At 41.3% G+C, this 22224-nt stretch overlaps 1 protein-coding gene across 2 annotated transcripts in view; it reads right to left on the bottom strand.

Annotated features, from left to right (window-relative positions):
* CERS6 (ceramide synthase 6) overlaps positions 1-22224 on the bottom strand; it is a 260066-nt gene that overhangs the window by 156942 nt on the left and 80900 nt on the right. For both annotated transcript variants that reach the window (XM_081096278.1, XM_081096277.1), the window contains exon 3: positions 19562-19692. In XM_081096278.1, the coding sequence (XP_080952404.1) occupies positions 19562-19692 (131 nt within the window). The remainder of the gene's footprint in view (positions 1-19561; positions 19693-22224) is intronic.

Here is a 22224-nt window from a genome sequence, read left to right on the forward strand (position 1 = left end):
GAAGAGGTGGGCTGGGTGGAAAAGGCGAAGGGATCAAACAGAAAAACCCACCCTCATCTACAGACAACAGTATGGTTATTACCAGAGGGAAATGGGGTGGGGAAGGCAGGAGAAGGGAAAGGCGGTGTAAATGGGGTTGGAAAGAGACATGACTTGGGGTGGTGAATACACAATACAACATACAGATGATGTATTATAAAATTGTAACCCTTAAACCTACATAATTTTATTAACCGATGTCACCCCAATAAATTCAATAAAAAAATAAAATAGGCAAAACTAAATTATGTTGTTTTGAAACACATGTTTAATGGTAAAACTGAAAGTAAAAGTAAGAAAATGACTATCACAAAAGTGGTATGGTGTTTATTTCTTGGAAAGAGAGGCACTGTTGTGGTCAGGAAGGATTTTACTCATACTGAGTCACCACTGTGGGACAGAACATTCCAGCAAGAGAAGACAGCAAGTGCAAAGGCCTGTCGGCAGGGATGAGCTTGGCACGCAGTGAACATATTGATGTCACTAGACCAGAGGGAGAGGAATGAAGTCAGAGAGGGAGACAGCCAAGAGCCAGATGATGCACAGCCCTGCAGGCCAGGATGACCCATTTAGATTTTACTCCAGAGCAGAGATAGGGAGCGAGGCAGTGCTCTTAAGGGGGCTCCTTGTGGGTACACCTGTGCCAGGCAAGGGATGGGGTGATGAGAGGAAATCTCAGAGGATGGGAAACGTGAGCTGAACTTCAATGACACGAATAAGAGTCAAAAGCAGAGAAAAAGAGGATGTGGAAGGCCCCGGGACAGCAAGTGCAGAGAACTGGAAGCAGTTACCTCTAACATGCAAGAAGGGACTGAACAAGTACTGGTGAGCCCAGCCGGTGTGGCTCAGTGGTTGAGTGTTGATCTATGAACCAGGAGGAGGTCACAGTTAGATTCCTGGTCAGGGCACATGTCTGGTTGTGGGCTCCATTCCCAGTGTGGAGGCTGCCGATCAATGATTCTCTCTCATCGTTGATGTTTTTATCTCTCTCTCCCTCTCCCTTCCTCTCTGGTGAGCCCTGTGAACTTGAGACCATGAGAACTAAGGGTCAGGGCCATGTCACAACCTTTGCCCTAGTCTCTAATTTGGAGGCTCCACCCTAAAGCATACTAATCATATATATTAGCTTGTAACCCACATCCCCTATTAATGTTTTATCTGTTTCAAAAAAAGAAAGTCTTTAATTTTTATAACTTTCAGTTTAAGAAATATAAGGAGATGCCGAATATATATCTTTGGTGAGCCTGTATGATGGATACATAGAAATTCATTACACTACTCTTTCTTTTTTTGTAGCTATGTTTATATTTCCTTATTAAAAGTTAACATTAATTGAAAGAATTGTTACTTTGCAGCTATTAAAACTTTATTATATTTATATATAAATCTTTGCTTTGAATCAAGCCATTAAATTCTGTCTTGCAGACATTTAATTAAACATTTAATAATTGTAGGGATAAAAGGATTTTATTTGAGATCATTATCAGAGGCATAGGATTACTTTTTTAAATGTCAAAAAAATTATACTAATGGGATTTTATAATAATGCCTCCCTTACATTTTTTATTTACTTATTTGATTGTCTTCCTAATGAAGTCCTTATTTTTAAAGGAAGGAACTCTTCCTAAAGCTAAAACACTTAATGACGATACAGTGTGCAAAGTATAAAGAGAAAAAAACTGGCAAAGAAAAGAAATGCTGCTTTCTTTTTTTTTTCTCTTTTCTCTTATCTCATATTTATATGCAGATTTAGAAAACTGGCTGGCTGCAGGCATATCTGGATGTGTTTCTTAAAATTAAAAGCATAAATTAAAAATACCTAATGCATCAAATCATTCAAAGCTCAAGAGAAATCCATGTGGCAGCTTAAAATCTTCAGCATGTGGCACAGAATTTCTTAGGAGAGAAGGGAGGATGGAATGGAACATCATCCAATTTAATAAGAATTTACTGTCTCAGCAGCTCACAGGATAATGAAGACAGAATAGTGCTCTATCAAGATGGGGGCATTTCCCTTAAAGGTGAGCATGCCAAATAGGCTCCCTGGGTCAGGTTTGTTCTCTGAGTGCCTGTAAAGTTACAGCTTGACTAAAGGGCAGACTGACTTGCCCTCCCTCCCCTAGGAAAGAGCTCCTGTAAACAATGAATGGGGAACCGATAAAGTTAAAGAATGAGTAGTTCCCGGGTTGTCTTAGCTCAGGCTGCTATAATAAAATACTATAGACTGGATGGCTTGCTCAACAGACAATTATTTCTCACAGTTCTGGAGGCTGGAAAGTCTAAGATCAAAGTGTCAGCAGGTACAGATTTTGTTCAGGGCCCTTTTCCTGGCTTGCAGGCGGCCACCACCCAGCTGTGTGCTCACATGACTTCTTTGTGTGAGCAGAGAAGAGAGAAAGCTCTGGTGCCTTTCTTCCTCTCCTTTTAAGGCTGCTGGTCCCATCATGGAGGACCCACCCCCACAACAACATCTAAATTTAATTACTGCCTAAAAGGCCCACCTCCAAATACCATCACATTGAGGGTTAGGAATTCAACATTGGAATTTTGGAAGGTCACAGTCATTCAACCCAGAACACTGGTTAATACCAGTTCCACAGTCTGGCCTGATAAATGCCTACCTTAAAGCTGTTCCAAGGGCTCTAACTTTCTCAAGTCTGCTTTCAACCTAATTTTCCATTCAAGTCTCCAGTCACTGCACTGTGAAGGCTTGCCCCAGCCCAGCAGACTTTTGGACTGGAAGAGGAGCACCTATAGAGAGCCACACCCTTCTGACCCCAACACTCTTCATTCCTAAAAAAGGCAACTACTGATGCCCCACCCCACACACAGGTAAACACACGCCACACAGAGAAATTAATAAAGACACTTCCCGACAACTATTTCATACTGTCTCCTGTCTCCTCAAACTTCCGATATCTCTGCCTTCCCCCTTAGTCTCTGCTGAAGACCCTGTTTCCTATTTCATTGAGATGATAGAGACAATCTCTTGACCTGCCCTGAGCTCTCGACATGACTCTACATGACTGCATATGTGTCCAGGTATGGCTTCCCTCCTGTTATCACCAATGAGCCGCTCATGCTCCTACCTCAGGCAGCTGGTACATGTGCACCACATCCCAGCTCCTCCTGACTAGATGAGGATATGGCTTTTATCATCTGTTCCCTCTCTCACATACTCAATTTCTCCCTCTCTGCTGGATCACTCTTATTAGCATACAAACATTTCATAATTTTCCCCTTGTTAAAAAAAATATTTAATCCCACATTCCTTCTCCAAGGACCACCCTCTTTCTCTGAACCACCCTTTTACAACAAACTTCTTGAGAGTTCCCCATATTATAATTTTTCTTCTCCTATTTTCTTTTGGGCTTCTTAGATAGAGCTGTCACCCTACCACTCCATTCAACCTGCTCTTGTCAAAGACACCAATGACTCTTGTGACACCAATGACCAAATTCAACGGTCACTTCTCAGTCCTCAACTTGCACAACCATGAGTAATGTTTGATACAGTGGATCATTAACACCTTCTCTTGGCTTCCTCCTTCTCACTGGTCCCTCCTGCAATCTCCTTTATTAGTTCCTCTTCAGCTCTGCCATCTGACAGGAACATGCCTCAAGGCTCAGTCCTTGGATGTTTTCTGTATTTATCCTGACCTCACAGTCTCAGGGCTCTAAATACCATCTATTCACTGACAACTGCCATATTTATATCTGAAGCCTTGTCCATAGACTCCCTATTCATATACCCAGATGCTCCTCTGCTGAAGGAGTTTTCTCACCTCCTTCAGGCCTTGACTCAAATGTCACCTTCTCAGAAATGACTTCCTGACAACCTCTAAATGCTCATACCCACACACACTCCTGATCTTTCATTCAGCTTAATTTTCCTCCATGATATTACATGCCAACTAGTATCCTATATATTTTCCTTATTGGCCTATTGTCTCCACCCCATTGAAATGTAAACTCTTACAGGACTGCCTGGCACTCAAAATATATTTGGGCAATACATGAAAAAAAAAAAAAAAAAGAGAGAGAGACATGGCAAACAATCTCTAGAAGGTCATTAGCCATAAAATATGGGTTCACGCATCCTAAAATTGGGCATCTTCTATGCATAGACATAATCCAAGTGCTGGATATTCAGGGGTAATATAGACTCTTTGCCCTAAAGGAGTTTATAGACTATCTGGTAAAAAGAAACATAAGTAAGAGCAATGAACTACTATTATTATTATTACTATTATTATTATTATGAAATAGGTACACAAAAACGGAAACTGTCAGTTCTACTTGGGGAAAGAGAGTAGGAGTATGATGCCTCCTTCAATGAGTACATGAGACCACACAGGTTATAATGATCAGTTTCCAGGTCTGCTCTCAACTAGACACTAAGCTCAGTACCTGGCATGAATTAGTCACTCAATAAATGTCCCCAGGTTGCCAAATGGAGGTGAACTGAGATCATATATTTATCAAATATATGAGGTTAGAGAAAGAACATTCTAGGCGGGGGATTGGAAGCTTGGGAGGGGGGAAAACAGCATGAGCAAAGGCCAAGAGGGGGAGTCTAGCATAGCACCTTCACCTCGTGGTACAGGCCAAAAAGAAATGAGTATTTATAGATCCTCATAAAATTCTTAGGAAACGCTAGAACTTGCTCAAGAAGTGAGTCTACTAGTACACAGGGATGGTCCTGCTTTGCCTTCAGCGGTTCTCAACTGTGGGTCGCGACCCCTGAAAATACATCCTGCATATCAGATATTTACATTGTGATTCATAACAGTAGCAAAATTACAGTTATGAAGTAGCAACGAAAATAATTTTATGGTTGGGGGTCACCACCACCTGAGGAACTGTATTAAAGGGTCGCGGCATTAGGAAGGTTGAGAACCACTAAACTTTAGTGATAATTATAGTGCTACTACTGACGATCATCAGCATAAGTGCTAAGATTTATTAAAGTGCTTGAAAAGCACGAGTGCCTTCATGTTCACAACAACTCTGTGGCCCCCTTTTCATTCTGAAATACTATTTTGATCCATACCTTAGAGCAAGTGGGCATGAGGGTCTAAGGTGCCAGCTCTATTTCCTCATGCCCACTGCGCCCTGTGCACTCTGACTTCTTTGCCTAAGATATAAACCTCCTAGTTCCACTACAAGGGCCTTATCCTGCTTCTGGATACATAAAATTGTGATCTCAAATCACACGCCACTTTAAAAGTCAGAAAGCCTGAAAACCATGTTCTCACTGATCTCCAAAAGGCATTTTATTAAAGCAAGGAAGAAAACATTCAAATTATTGAGTTTTAGTTCCTCCGACAAAAGCCATCACATCAGACCTACCAAATAATTACATCTTCAGACATTTGGGAAATAAAACCTAGATAAAATGCATAATGGCACTGCAGTCCCCTAGGGTATTAAGAAAACTGGGAATAGTATTTGACTAGGTAGGGGAATTCAGTTCATTTTGTCAGCCTCTAACACACAGAAATTCAAATCGATCAAAATTTTTCTTGAGTTCTTACTATATGTTTGTCATATTCCAGCTGCTTTATAGCAATTATTTTATTTCATTCTGTCATGTTTTTTAGATTATTAGCTCAATTTTATAGATAAGAAAAATTAAGTTTTAGAGGGTGAAGTAAAGAAATAGTGTCACTTATCCATCAAATAGAGTCCTATATTTCCATCTAGCATCTGATATAAAACCCAGCATGTAGTAAATGCTCAAAAAATATTTACTAAACCACATAAGTTCTGGGGGAAACACAAAAATAAGAACATTGTGAGTCGTGTAGCAAGAGGAGCTTTAGATTCTAGTACTCCGGGGGTTAAGCTAGGTTTCATGTGAACACTTCATAACTCATTATAAAACAGTATTTTATTTTGAATGAATCAAATTGAAATTATGCCCACAGGTTCAAGTCCTATTTCAGAAAATCAATAACAACTGAAATCAGTTCAAATTGGACACATTTCTACCACTAAAATAAATAATGGGAGAGAAAATAGTAGATGAAAACTACAATCTTAATGAATAATGAAAAGAAAACAAAAACCGAGAGTTTCCAATGAAAAACACATATAAAGAACAACACTGAAGGAAATTCTGTACTTGGCTACTTCTTGAGATCTGCATGGGCCTACCAACTCGTGCTGCAGGTACAGATTTAAGCCTCTCAACCTTATCTCACAAAGCATGACACTGAGAATTTACTTTTCCTGAAAACAGTATCCCAACCTTCAGATCATTGGGTTGGACCTGATATAAGCTGAAAAGCACTTCCACCTAATTCCTATAGCCCCTCACCTATTCCCACCCCATTCTTCTAACCACAGAAAAGGAAAAGAGACCTAAAAGAAAGATCAATAATGGCTCCGGGTGAAAGCTGGTTTCTATAGAGAAGGAGCACCAAATAAGGGCCATCACAAGTAAAGAATTTGCAGGCCTGGTGACTCTACTAGCACCCAGGACAGAAACGCACCCAGGACAGAAACACACACAGCTAGGCTTCATGGTGTATGCTTCCTTGTAGGAAGGTCTGGCACAATCCCAGTACAACCTGGTCACTTGTTATTCCTTGGACAGCACCAGATTCACAATGTTCTTCTGAAGATAAAAATTCCACAAACAAAATTCAATATTTTATAAACTTCAAAATGAATTCTAGCCCCCACATCCATCATAAAAGTAATCTACAAGAAGCTCTCTACATTGACCAATTCTTAGATTTGTTTATCTGAAATTCAGTTTGCTAACCCACAAGAACTCATACGATGACTCAGCCTTGAGCTTTTTCTAAGTCACTGTGCCTTTCTCTCCTAAAAAAGAGCACCAGAGAACAGCAATTTTGTTCTTTTTATCTTTAAATCCCTCCGCACTTACCCCTGCGACATAAAGGTCCTCCATAACCATTTGGGAATTTGAAGTGAATTAAGTCCTGTGGGCGCATGACTTTTTTTCTGGATTTTCTGGGGCAATCTTTCCTGACTGTGTGCTCTGGTTTGTTTGTTGTTTGTTTAAGGTTGGACCTTGATTGCAGAGGCCAAGTTAATGGCCTAATACCAGCATGGGTCTCACACCCGGATGTATTTTTCTGTAAAATATGACACAGTTGGTGTAGCCAATAGTGAGGTGAGATAATTTAACTTAGATTTCTTTCTTTTTCCTTTCGATGTTTAATTTTTGCCTGTTTGTGTGGGGGGTGGGGAATAAAGAGGAGGAGGTCATCATGCCAATTCAATGCACTGAATTATCCTTTTTAGTAGATATGATAAAGTTTGGAAGGCAGACCACACAAGGAAGGTGCCTGCTCAGAATCATCTCTATTACGTGACAGATTTATGTTGAATGAGCAAGTGTTTTTTCTAACAAAAGAACGAAAGGGTTCAAATTTAGTCAGACACAGGTATGAGGCATTGATAATAAAACACAACTCCATTCTTAAATGAGCCAAGCAGTCGGTAAAGATGGAATTTTTGTGAAAGCAGGCAAAACATTTTACAGCAGAAGGTCAGATGGCCCTAAATATGTAGAGAGGAGAGGGTGGGAAGAAATGCCCAGGGCCTTAGCTTGGCAACAGGTCCACATCCGCCTCTTGGCTTTCCCTCTCCTGGTCACCCTTCCTGCTGACTGTAGTTCCTCAAACCCACCATTCCCCCCAGGCAATTTCCACTCCCTGGAGAGCCTCTGGCAACCGCACTCTCTTTCTCTACCTGGCCAACATAATCATCCCTAAAAACCAGCCGTGCCACCTCCTCCAGAAAGCCCTGCCTGCCTCTTTCCTCCCCACCTCAATCTTCCCTAGGACTATTTCAAATAAACTTGAGCTTCTTCTAATTAAATTCAGTCCTCTCGCCCCTAGAGGTTCAATCCAGTCCTTAATCCAAATAACTGATTCATTCAGGAGACATTTATTGGGGTTTACAGAGCACCAGCACTGTGCTGAGCCATGGGGAAGAGAAGATGAAGACGCAGTGGACAGCTTAATAGCAGAGAGAGATCCAAACAGTGAAAACAGCAAGTCTCCACGTGCACCAGGAGAGAATGACTCAGTGCAATCAGCATGTCAAGGAGAAAGCAATGACATTGAACCCTAGTCCCTCATAAACTGCAGGAAACAGAAAGGAGACCAGGATGTGCAATAAAACACCAAAGAGCCCCCTTTCCATATTTGCTCTGAATGTGAGAATATACAATGTCCTCGAGCTTTCTCTAACATGGTGCTGTTGAAATAACACAAGCCTCCAGATTTAGGAAGGTTTGGGTACAAATTCCAGCTCGGTCGCTTACTAGCTGTGTGACATGGGTTATTACTGCATCTCTCTTTGCTTCAGTTTCTTCATGGGTATGAAAGGTTTTAAATACCTAGCATAATACAAACATTGGTTGTAAGGATCAACTACAAAGGTCCTATTACAGGATCGGGAATAAAACATAACCTCAGTAAACACTGTTTTCCCCTTCTTGCTTAGGATCTAATTCTCCTACCAGCATTACGTGTCCAGCACATCTGCAAGAAACCCTAATATTATGTACTCATATGTAAGATGAAAATACAAAATGTCACGATATCTGTGGCTAAATACAGGGGGGACAGATATTATCAGAACCCTGAAGAATTAAGTGATATGTCCAAGACTTGTGCACTAACCTTTAATGCCAATTCTGCTGCTAACCTCTATGGCACGGTGCTCCATCACCTCACTTGCAATGTATCCTCCGAAAAACAGTATCATTAACTTCCCACATCAGGAAGTTTCAACCTTTTCATCTCACAACACACGTAAACTAATTACTAAAACTTCTGCGGCACATCAAAAATATATTTTTGCTGATTGGACAAAAAATAGGTATAATTTTGATTCATTCACACTGGACAGCTATTGTTGTGTTGCTGCTATCAATTTTTTTGTTTTGACAACCTAAGGGAAAAGAGGTACTGCTTGACTATTTATTTTAAAAATTCTTGTGGTAACGCAGTTGAAAATCTCTATTCTATATAGCAACTACTATGAGATGGTATATAGGCCAAATAAAAAATATTGTCCACATTTAAAATCATTTTTAATATATTTTTATTGATTCTTTTGAACATTGACTTCCTGGTTCATAGGTCGATGCTCAAACACTGAGCCACGCTGGCTGGGCTTTAAAGTCATTTTTCTACAATACTTAAATTCTCTCAAGTCAAGACAGCCCAATGGACACTGCCAGCAGCCTGACTTGCATTTAACATGAAAGTAATTGGCCTTAATTGCATTTAGTTAAGTTTCCCATCTGATTATGAATTTAAATTTGGGGAAGCTTACAGAGAAACCCCAAAGATCTGCTTCCCCAATAGTCACTTGGAATCTGCTCAAATCTTCCCAAAGGGGAAATGGCCAGTCCTCCTGCTACTTTGTCCACATGCCCACCCTCCACTACCACCACCTTAAACACCAACATTCACTCCTCAAATGACTAGGTACGATATTCCAACATCAGGAGTCATGTGCATTGCACCAACTTTTAAGGCAATTACAGTCAAATTAGTAATGGTTGAGGATTCTCTTAGGGCTCCTGTCTGCCCCTTGCCAAGGGATGTGGCCACCATGAGCCAATCACAGGGGGGCAAAGAGCCAGAGGGAGCAGAAGCTCTGGCCCTGGAACAGCAGGAGGCGGAGTAAAGAGAAGGACAGAAAGAGAGAGCAAACCAGACCAGATTCCCAAGAGGAAGCAACAAAGTGTTTCCTTCTCAACAATCTAAAATTAGTTCTCCTGATGGCACATTAAGATACAAGACCCAGAAAGCTCCATGGCTAGGGCAATAAGGAAAAGGCCCTAGAAATAAGTCACATCACTTAAGTATCACAGGTTATACAGCTCCCTATCCGACGTCTTGACCAGCTTTACTAATAAGGAGGATCAATTGCCCTTGTGAGTCCCACAAGGTCCGAAATGGTTGTTTGTTCAACTTTACAGCCGCAGGCATGGAGAGACGCACATTATATGTAACCCTCATTTGATTCCCAAATGACCTTGTGAGGAAGAATCATTTGTCCTTTACAGAAGAGGCCCCTGGGACCTAGCAAAGTTAAATTACTCACTAAGGGTACCATAGCTTGAGCCAAGACATGAACTGGGTACATTTGATTCCCAGCCTCAAATCTGTTCAAGGTCAGTTGCCTCCTTAGCACATAGGAGGTAACCAGTAAATATTACATTTAACTCAAGCTCCCACACTGAGAGGCCACGCCGGCCCCTCCCACAGCTGATCAGACCGGCCTGGCTCTAGCACAGGTGCCTCTACTGAAGCCAGCCCTGCTGGGCTCCACGCTTTGCTCCCTCTCCCTCCTGGCAGAGGCGAGCTGTGTCCTCCTCAGAATCACCTGGGAAACTTAAACCCCTGTGGCTCAAGGACATTCACTGTGTGTTCTGACATTCCTCATGTGGTGCCTCAAAAGCCCTGGCCTCTGCAGGCACAGTGGGCACGGGTCCCTGCTGAAGTAGGACACCCTTTCACATCCTCTTCTATCACACATCGCTGCACAGCAGCAAGCCCAGGGCTCTGGCCCTCTGAACCCAGACGGGTTTGGCATCTTTTTCTTGTGTGTAAGTAAAGCCCACATAACAGCCCTGTGAACCCACAAGGTCACGTGGTTCTGTCTCCTTGGGGTTCCACAGAACAAAAGAGCTTCGTCTAAATTGAGAACCTGCTCTCCTTGGATCTCTCCTCCCACAATGACAAACACCAGAGCTGCCCGTGGTAGGTAGTGTGCCTATGGGGGCGGGGGCACACTGCCAGGGCACAGTTTTGACTAACAATTGGCTGTGTGATGGTGTTGACAGTACCTGACATTCACCACCCCTGTGTGTGCCACACACTTCTCTACACTGTACAGATGGTAACTCATTTATTGAGCCTTCACAGTGACCCTATGAGGCAGGCACTACCTGCCCATTTGACAAAGAAAGAAACTGAAACTGAGGGGGGCCAAACATCTGTCCCAAATACCCCAGAGGGTTTTCCTAGAGAGAAGACTGGAACTCGGACTGCCGGGCTCCAGAGCTCCCCCACCACACCACTACCCTGTCCCATTAGCCTCGCAGCAAAGCTTGTTGTGAAACCGTGAATGTCTTCCAGTGTTATGTGAGCATAACAAGGATTGCATAATTGCTTATATGTGATTTCATCTGCCAGAAGCTCTAGGTAACTGCAGAGAACTATACTGAGTTAACCTGAGCAGTGCAGGAATACACAAAACACACACACCCCTCTCAAACATCTCCAAGCCACCCCAATTCACACGCGCTACGAGCCACACCCATCTGGTGCCACAACTTGCTCTCTGATTTTGGATCATCTTCCTTTCTCCGCTTCATAGAAATTATGAGCTGTAACCCTTGCAACACTGTTATAGACAGAACTGTGCCTCCTAACGTTCATACATGGAAAGCCCTGAAGTCCAATGTGACTGTATTTGAAAATGGGGCCTTTATGGAAGCAACTGAGGTTAAGTGAGATTCTAAGTTTGGGGTCTTAGTCCAGTACGATTGGTGTCCTTATGAGAAAGAGCATCAAGGGTGAGCATGTACAGAGGAAAAACCATGTGAGGACACGGGGAGAAGGTGGCCAATAAGAAAAGCCTCAAGAGAAACTAACCCTGTGACACACTGGTTTTGGACTTCCAGCCACTAGATTGTGAGAAACAAATTCCTGTTGTTTAAGCCACCCCATCTGTGGGATTTTGTTATGGCAGCCCTAGCAAACTAATACCCAACAGCAACGTACAAGCAAACATCAGGTTTTTTTAAAAGGTAAACTATTTTTTAACCATTTAACATGTATAACACTATACTCCTGTTTTTACTAGGTTCCTAACTCTTTTTTTAATGTCACTGACGAAGTTTTTGAGTGTTGTGTCCTGACTCATTTTTCTCATAAGCCATGTGTTGTTTTGTTTTGTTGTGTAATTTTGTGGAATGCATACATCATATTAGAGCACATTTGACTGTACTGCCACTCAGAGAATAGTGACTTATGGATCCAGAAGACAAATCATAAAACATAATGTTTCTATAGTCTTTTTCAGACACTCTGATGAGGTGGGTTCTATAAAAAAAAAGTCTCGAGAAGGGCAGGCACCAAAGTTAGATACAGAGCATGTATGTGTACTTGTGTGGGCACATATGTAGGCTACAGTCCTGTATAAGTAGAAAAAGTTAAAGTATTAATTTCTGCTTGGTAGGCTTTGGAGGATTTTTCTCTAAATTTTACAAACGTTTTATATATCTCCTATAATCAAAGTTGATTATGATGATTTTCATAATTTTGTTCTAAATAGGAAAAAAAATAACTTTTAAAATAGATTCATTAAACAACAAAGAGAAATGATGTATAAATTCAAAATATGGCAGATGAGAATTAAATAAGAATATTAGGCTTTAATAAATTCAGTTATTCCTCAATTTACTCTGTCCTTTTTTTTTTTCATCTTCACCTGTGGATATGTTTATTGATTTTAGAGAGAGAAGAAGAAAGGGAGAGAGAGAAACATCGATGTGAGAGAGAAACTGCATCCCATACATGCCCCGACTGGGGACTGGACCTGCAACCTAGGTATGTGCCCTGATGAGAATTGAACCTACAACCTTTTGGTGTACAGGATGACATTCCAACCAACTGAGCCCCTTGGACAGGTCAACACTCTGTCCTTTTCATCACTCTCCAACTCCATGCTGAACAAAATTATTGGAAAAATTATCTACAGAGCCTTAAGAGATTGAATATTTAAAGAGAACTGACCAACAATAGTGAGTATGCAGCCAGCTTGACCAAAGTACAGGCTCTTTGATATTTTTAGCAAAACTATGTTTTCCTTAATTAGCCAGTACACATGGATTAGAGGCCTAGCCATATGCCATCAAGGAATGTGAGAGGCTTGATTTAATTGGAAAACCGAGTTAACTTGCTACAGATGGTAGGTCTGGAGTGGAAGAGGGAGAAAGGTTTTAAGAGCTTATTCAAGGCAAAAGAATAGACTGCCTATAGTCAGGTTCATCAATCTTCATAATGTCTGTAGTGAAAGCGACACTGCCTAAGAATACTAATAAGTTCAAAGAGGGCTTGATTGAGCTAAATGAAACTGCATTAAGGCACCATGTCTCAGGAATATTAGAGACGGGGCACACTAATTACAGAGCTGTCATAATGCTTCTATTACATGGCAACACTCTGAACAATGGATTATTGTGCCTGGTGCTATAAGAACACATTCTCTTTCTTGAAACTCTGAAAAAACTGTTAATAATACTGTAATCCTAAAGCACTTAGCAAACTATGGCTCGCCAGCCAAATCCAGAAGGCCATCTGTTTTTGTACAGCCCATGAGTTAAGAATAGTTGTAAAATGTTTAAATTGCTGGGAGAAAAAATTAAGAGTAATGCTTCATGACACTTGAAAATGATGACTTCAAACTTCAGTATCCATAAATAAAGTTTTATTGAAAACCAGCCATGCACATTTGCATTGTCTAGGGCTGTTTTTGTGGTATAACAGCAGAGTTATAATTGTCACCAGGCTTGTGTGGCCTAAAATATTTACTTTCTGGCCACTTACAGGAAAAGTTTGCTGACTCCTGTTCCAACGTCAAAACTGACCGAATACAACCCACCGATTTAAAACCACTGGAAATAGTCAAGAATAGCCTTCAACACCAAGACATTCACTGTCTCAACCAAATTTGAACAATAATGAGGCCAGAGTAACTATGTACTTTGCATGATGGAAATTGTTCACCAACCTAGGGATGATTTTGTATTAATGAAAAAAAATCATCACCTTCACAGCAACAAAACAACTCAACCTTATACTATTTAAGACCTAAGTGGTTGTCCCCCAAATTTACAATTAATTTTTTTTCAGATTTATGATCAGCATTTGACACACTGCCAATCATGTATCTCAGTACTGATAAAATGAAGACATCACTTTTCTTATTCTCCTGTTCTGAAACCGCATAAATCTCCAGCATAACTTTGATGGTGAACTTTGTAAAAAATGCTCACGTCATGATCTAATGGAGAAAACCATCAAAACTGATTTTTTTTGGCAAATTTTGTCCATCAGTAGTGTGGAATATGGAAGATTCTAAAGCAGTTTACAAATAGGCAGTTGATTTTTTTTTCAAACAGGTGAGTGAGTTATAAAAACCAGACAATTTCCTGAGATCAAAGACTGATCTGAAATAAAGGAATATGAGACTCAACTTGTTGTTTCCTGTACAACCCCCATTTTCACCCCTCAATTATCAGGCTCCACTTCCGTATTGAAGTCACAGACAGCACTGCTGATCTGTCCAAATAAAACAGCTAACAAATAAAAGCAGTGACCGAGTTGGTGGCATGAAGGCAACTGGTTAAGCCACTCATTTCTCATGCTGAGTTATCCTTAGTTCAATGGAATCACAAATTAAGAAGACCACAGTCCTTTGCAGAAATGAAGACACAATTTCAAAAGGTTCCCAGATTTTGGTCATTGTACTACCACTAACAGAAGCATACAGATACAGAAGCACTAGGGGATAATTTTAATCAGCATCAAGTCTAAAATGGAATTCCTAAACAAAAGACAATCTTGGATCTTCATCTTACAGCAAGTCTCCATACGGATCAAACTTTAATCCAAAGAAATTACCACTAACCTGTGAAGCATGACTATTCCTTCTCCTACATTTCCAGGTTATCATGTGGGAGATTTATCTGTCCAGTCAAATAGACACTGCTGAAATGAAAGCCACACATAATATTTACTCCCAGATGTGTGCTATTAAACCTACTGCACAATATTAAAAAGTAATATGCATAGGTAAGGAGAGAATGAAAGGAAAGCCTTTTACTCCGAAAATTTATCTCTGCCCCTTCCTGTGTCACCCTGCAGATATTTTCATTTCAGATATTTACTTTTATGTTATCCAGATATTGTTAGAGGAGGAAGGTGAAGCCTCAAAGCCTGAACCCCCACTTAAATGGCTCCCATTCAGAGCCAGTTTCTCCTAAAATGTCTCACGTGACATCTCATTTTTATAAATTCTTTACTCCCTCCTGAAAATCTCTATTTCAATTTCCAATAAAGATTGAAATGCTTCTGGAAGAAATAGTCATCAAAACAAACACAGCTGTAAATGACTGACATCAGCATGAAGAAAAAAAAAATACCACGTCAATGTTTCAACACATTACTTGCTGAAAAGCTTCTCCTACTCAGTCCTTCTGCATTAAATGGGTGTGCCCAAAATTGGACATGCCAGCAGATGGTTATAAGCACTGTTTGGCATGCATCTTGGTGCATTCTACACTGCTGACAGATGAAATACAATTCCCCTGGAGGGATGCTATGGTTTCTAAAGCAGTACTTACATAACAGAAAAACTACAGAATCTTTCCATCGGGGCCCTAGATCTATAAGCTCCAAAGTTGTGTTGTCTTGCTTGTTTAGTAGATTTGAACAGTAGTCATCTCTTCTCAGAGATTAGTGCTTCTTAACCAGAGATGTGTGTCATCAGTATTCGGGATATTTCTTCCAAGATATGCATGTCCAGACCCCACCCGAGTCCCCATACTTAATCAGACATGCTGGTGTGGGGCCTGGGCATGTGTACGTATTTTGGAAAGCTTACCAGGTGATAATGAAGTGCATCCCTGGTTAAGATGGCTTTCCCAGATTATTTTTTAAAGTGGTGAGTAAATAACTGTGACATACATGTGTGCATGCACAGAACAATATAATTCTGTTTTATTTTTCATGGTGCTATCTAAATATACTTCTTTGCTACCCCATTCTTTCCCCCTGGTTTCTGCTTCTGAAATTGGCTTGGAGCAGTCCATAGTTCAGTAATCTCCCCAGATAAATTTTAGGTAAAGTCTGTATATATTAGACACTCTTCATTGGGTGTGTGTGTGTGGGGGGGGCATTATGCCAACTTAGATCAGCAAATTCTTCCAAAACTATGTCATCTGAACATGGAGTTATTCAACAAATATTGATTCAGCAGCGTCTACATGTTGTGGTAAAGGCAGAGAAGAATGCAAGAAAAACAAGATGTGGTTCCTGTGCCCTCAAGGAGCCCATATGATATAGTTAGGGTGAGACTATATAGACAAGCTATGAAAAGATAAATAACCACAGAAGTAAACACGTGACTTGGTATTAAGTGACTAGCTCTTCCCAACAGTCACAACACATTTCCGAGAGGGCCTGGGGTTTGAAGACTGGATATGGGGTAAATGGGGGGGGGGGGGGGGGAGGCAGAGGAGTGTAGAGGTTCCCAATCAGGAGCATGGAACAAACCAAGGCAGGAAGGAACAAAGTATGGACAGTGGAAACATAGCCCTCTGAAGAAAGGGGTCATCTGGGTAACAAACAGATGAAGGCAGACTGTATCAGGCTAAGGAGCCTAATATTGATCCTATAGTTGTAGGAAAATCATTAAAGGTTTAAAGCAGCAGACCATGGAGATAACAGCATTTTAGGAAAATGCAAAAAAATTTTTGCAGCAAACACAATATCTATGAGTATCAGGATAAATAGTGGGACTTATGAGACCCATCAGGACGGGACCATTGCAGTGGCTTTACAAAGAACTAATGGATCTCAGGGTCCGGCTGGTTTATTTCCAGCCTGTAACAGAATAGGAGCATACAAGAATAGGAGAAAAAGAGAATCAGGAGTAGAAGCACATCAGAGTTGCCAGTTGGAGGTGACTCAGAAGAAACATTTGCACTGCACACATGACTTTGGAAGAAGTTGTGAGAGAAAAGAACTCCTTTTACACAGAGGATGGAAGGTAGAAAGAGGGAAATAAGAGATTGAAGACTGAATCTGGAAAAGTGGCCCATTAAAGACCATAAGGAAAATAAAGAATAAATGATGCACACAAAAGTCCTCAGAAAGGCAGGAGAATCTATTGTCAACCTACAGGGCAAAGGGAGAACAGATTCAAAACAAAGTTCAACATTCTTCTGCAACAGGGTCAAAGGCCACTGGTAATGATTCAGTTCTAGTCCCAGCAACCCCTGTGTGTGCTCTAACCCACAATTGATCTTTATCCTTTAATCTTTAGTTACTGACTGTGCATACCAATTGTTTAGCACACATATCTGGTTATTTTTTAATACCTGTCTTGACTCTCACATATTCAGACATTACATTTTACACAACACTATTATAAGTAAGCTACCCAAGGGAAGAGATCATAATTGATACATTTATGCACTCCCAACCCACACATTGTGCCTTCACATTGCCATGCCTCTAGCAGTCATTTAGAAATTTAGAAATTTTTTAAATTCCAGAACATTTTAAAAAATATGTTTTTATTGATTTTAAAGAGGGAGAGAGAGATAGAAACATTGATGAGAGACACATATCCATTGGCTGCCTCCTCCACACCCTGCATTAGGGATTGAGCCTGCAACTCCAGGCATGTGCCCTGACCAGGAATCGAACCAGGGACCTCTTGGTTCATAGGTCAATGCTCAACCACTGAGCCACACCAGTTGGGCTAATTCCAGAACATTTTTATCACCCCCAAAAGAAACCCCATCCTTGTCAGCTGTCGCTTTCCAACCCTCCATCCTTGACACTGGCAACCACTGATCTGATTTCTGTCTTAGGGATTTGCCTGTTCTAGACATTTTCTATAAATGGAATCACACAATATCTGGCCTTTTGTGACTGGTTTCTTTCCTGTAGCATAATGTTTTCTTTTTTAATTTAAAACAGATACATTAAATTTTTTGATTTTTTTACGATATACAAAATAAATCTCTTACTAGACTGTAGATACAAAATAATTAGCCATTTACATGCAATAAACATCAGTATTTCAAGAAGAACAATTTTAAATATAACAATATTTTTAACTAATTGAAATATTTTTAACTAATTGTAACAGTACTCATCCTGGTGATTGTGGTGTGCAGGTAAGAATCAGCTGAATTCAGGGGGAAGACACAGACATTGGTATAACGTTGAGCTTTGCCTGTCAAAGTGGTCCACGGACCAGCATCATGGCCTGGGAACTTGCTAACAATGCAATCTCAGCTGCCATCCCAGAACAACTGAATCGGAATCTGCACTTTAACAGGATCCAGGTGACTGCTTCCTACACACACGGATGTAGGACTCAGCACAGTGTAGAAAGGGCTAGCACGGAGTTACCAAGTAAGTCAGTGGGAGCTGGAGCAGATGGCACCTGAGCTTCAGTGTGTGGGCATGTGCTGAGACCCCACTTCACCCCTACTCCGACCTGCAGCTCCAGGATGGAGCCCTGGCCCTTTGGGTATTGGCAGGACCAGGACAGGAAGCAATCCCAGCTTTTGAGCAGGAGCCCAGATGCATAAATCCTTCCTCCACAATCTGCCACTAACTTCAATTACAGGAAGGGCTTTGCAGATTGTATCTACGAGGCTGTTTTTCCATGTTTTATAAATATTCTGACCTCCTGAAGACCCTGTTTATGCACCCCATGTTTATCCAGCCCTAGGATTTATGACACTATTCTGCCTCTCACTCATTCTCCTAGAAGATCAGGTTTCCCTTTAAGCTTTAGATTACAATTGCTAAAATACTTTTTGGGCATAGTTGAAAGCCTGATCTGAAAATGTAACTTTAACCCCAACTAGAAAGAGCCTGCAATGGAGGGAGCTACACTGACAGCACTTCTGTTAAATGACCAGTTGTCAGGACAAAGCTCCCAAAGAAAGGAAAGAATGGTTAGACACAGGTACCACGTATCCCAGAGGAGGAAAACCAACTAGAACAATGAGGCAGAATCCTCCTTTTGTGGGGGATTGCTCAATGCTTCAATATTCCTTTCTCTAACTTTCCTATAGATGCATGTATTGAGTGTCACTACTTCAAAATATCACTGTGCTAGAAGAGTTCTCACTGGGTCTTCTATCATTTGTAACAGCTTCCTTGAGATATAATTTACACACCATAAACTTCACATTTCAGAAATAGAAGAGACTTTCATTCCATGCCCCACCTTCAAGCAATGCTTCATTAAACTCATCCAAGAATATAATACAGTCATTTCTTAAATCTCCAGGAATATAGGTCATCAGTGTGACCTGCTGATAATATATCCTAGTATCTCAGCTTTATCATTAAATTTTTTTATCAGTGGAAAGAACATCATGACAAAGTCTACTCTACGAAAATTCAAACTATACATGTAATGACTTTTAGTGCTATATTTCAAGTGGCTGACTGAAAATTCCATTGTAGGTTCTGTAATATGCCTACTTTGTAGGAACTCCATGCAGAAGCCAACTTCATTTATTGCATCCAAAGTGGAAACCACAAACTTGTACCAACTATTCCCCCAGTTTTCATGGACTATTTTCCCTACCAGATGGCTTTTTAGGGGCCGCTGGAGCCTGGACCAAGCCTTTATTTTTCACCTCAGGGATGGAATGAGTTACTATGCAGGTGTTTCTTTCAAAAAGAAAAACAGCAACTTACATGCTCTCACAGAACCTCGTCAGTGTGCTTGGCTTCTCCTGGTTGCGTCTTTGTCTAAACCAGCGCTGAATGCTGCGAACATCCCAGTCCAGTTGCTTGGAGAGGCCTTCCAATCTCTTTTCATCAGGATGCTGTGAAACAAGGTACCAGTAAAATCATTTCCATCTTCACCAAAAAGAGATAGGCCCTTGTCTACAGTTGAGATTTTAAAAAAACAACAACAACAAAAAACCCATATATATATATACATACTATCTGCTACTGAGATTTCCACATTTACCACTGAGGATGTAGGCCTTCCATTAGCAGTGTGAACGTAAATAACCACTTAGGACAAGAGAGTTGTTATTCTCTGTGAAACAGCATTGAAAAATAAGAATCTTGCTCTAATGCTTGCACTTCTTACCAGCAATGAAGATGCAATGGGACAGCCGCCTGGCTGAGTCAGCTCCATCAGGCTTCAAGGAAAGGAGTTTCAAAACAAAGTTTATCAACAAAGTCTTCTGAAGCAGAGAGGTAAAGGCCACCTTAGGTGAATTTGCAAAGAGGCATCATTTCAATATTTCCTTTTCTTGGGGGGGGGGGGGGGGAGGGGAGCTAGACCCAATTATCATATATCAGGATAACAAAAAGCTTGGAATAATCCCCAAGTAGCTGGTTTTAGCCTAAGGGACCAATTCCACTACAAAATACGTTTTTTCTTTCTTCTCTCTCCCCTCTCCTCTGTTCTTCACACATTCCTCTTCTATTCATTTTCCTGGCCATTCCTTTTTAGCAGTCCCCATCAAAACTTTTACAAGGACTATGTACAACCTGAAGACAGAAACGTGGTGAGGCAGAAAGAGACGCTATTTATGCTTGCCACAGGATGATAATTGTCTCACACATTTCTGGAACATTAGAAGATGACAGACATAGGTTCAATTCCTCCCTCCAAGGACCTACCCCTTTGAGCCTCAGTTTACTCACCCATTTAATAAAAGGGTTATTTATTCACCTAAATGGGATGGTGGTGAGGACCAAATGTAAAAAAAATGTATGTAAACTCAGCACATGTGAGTTCTCCCCTTTCCTTCCTCTCTCTTCGGCATCTTAGAGAGCACCCTGCCAAAAATTATGGGAGAGTGACCTGCCACACAACATGACTAAACTAATTTAGTCTTATTCCTTATTTATTCTAGCTTTGCTTTCATAGTAAGGAGGCATTAATGATCAGAGGAAATAACCAAAAATAGGGAAGGCAGGCTGACCAGCTTTCTGCTCTCTAGTTATGAGGGTTGAATTTTCACATGACACCCTTTAAAGCATCTCAATCAATTCTAGGTGTCAGACACACAGGAAACACAGCCAGTGGCCTCAGTGTTATGATTGAAATTATAAAATGTGCTGAGCTTGTGTCTGTAAAAGTTATTTGCGAACTTTCAGGAAGGCATGTACGCTGAGCTGAGCTATTTTTATTAGTAGTCCTGACACCATCTCCACTCTCCCTTATGTCTTGCTTAATTTAAAAGTATGGGAGAGAAAAAATTTACAGCCTACAATATATCTTGGACCGACCATTTTCCTAGAAGAATTCATTTTTCATTTCAACTTACATTCTAAGTTTACTGACTAGGTAAAACACTCATATGGTTCACAAATTAAAATTATTCAAAGTTTCACCTTCTTACTTTGTTCCTCCTCTCTCAGTTCCTCCTCCCCTTCTTACCAGGTAACCAGTCATTAAATCAGGTTCTTTCCAGTGTTATTTTATGCAAATATAAGCAAATTTGAATATACATTCTTATAACCCCCTCCCCATACCCCCCACCCTCACCCCGCCAGTCACATAGATGGCTGCATGCTACACACATCATTCTGGACTTTGGATTTTTCACTTTACACTGTGTCTTGGAATATGTCCATTATCCTATATAATAAAAGCCTAGGTGGTGTCACGACATCGCCACAAGATGGCTGCATGCAGAGCAGAGGTGGGGGCCCAGCGGCTGCTCCATGCAGTGAGGCCTGGGAGTCCTGTGGCTCTGCGCAGTGTGGAGGAGGCTGGCCCCGGCATCTCCGCCATCTTGCATGGAGGAGGCGGGTCCTGACGGAGGAGGCGGGTCACAGCAGGGGGGGGGGGCAGTTGTGAGCAATCAGGCTGGCAGGGGAGGGCAGTTGGGGGTGATCGGGCCAGCAGGGGAGCAGTTATGGAGTGATTAGGCTGGCAGGCAGAAGCAGTTAGGGGCAATCAGGCAGGCAGGCAGGCGAGTGGTTAGGAGCCAGAGGTCCCGGATTATAAGAGGGATGTCCGACTGCTGGTTTAGGCCTGATCCCTGCGGGTTCGGGCCTAAACCGGCAGTCGGACATCCCCCGAGGGGTCCCAGGTTGGAGAGGGTGCAGGCTGGGTTGAGGGACACATACCCCCACCCCTGTGCACAAATTTCGTGCACCGGGCCTCTAGTAAAAATATAAAGGCCACCCTCCTTCCTTTGTAGAACTAAGAATATGCCATAATTTACTTACACCCTCCCCTATGAATGGCCACTTAGCTAGCTTCCAAACTTCCGCTACTATAAACAATGCTGCAATAAATAACCTTGTCCTGCGTCACTTTCTACAGGCCATTTCATATATAAGTATAAATTCTGGGAAGTGAATGTTGGCTATCAAAGGGTCTATGC

Source organism: Myotis nattereri (genome assembly GCF_964212035.1).
Source record: "Myotis nattereri genome assembly, chromosome: 7".
Taxonomy (NCBI): Eukaryota; Metazoa; Chordata; class Mammalia; order Chiroptera; family Vespertilionidae; genus Myotis; species Myotis nattereri.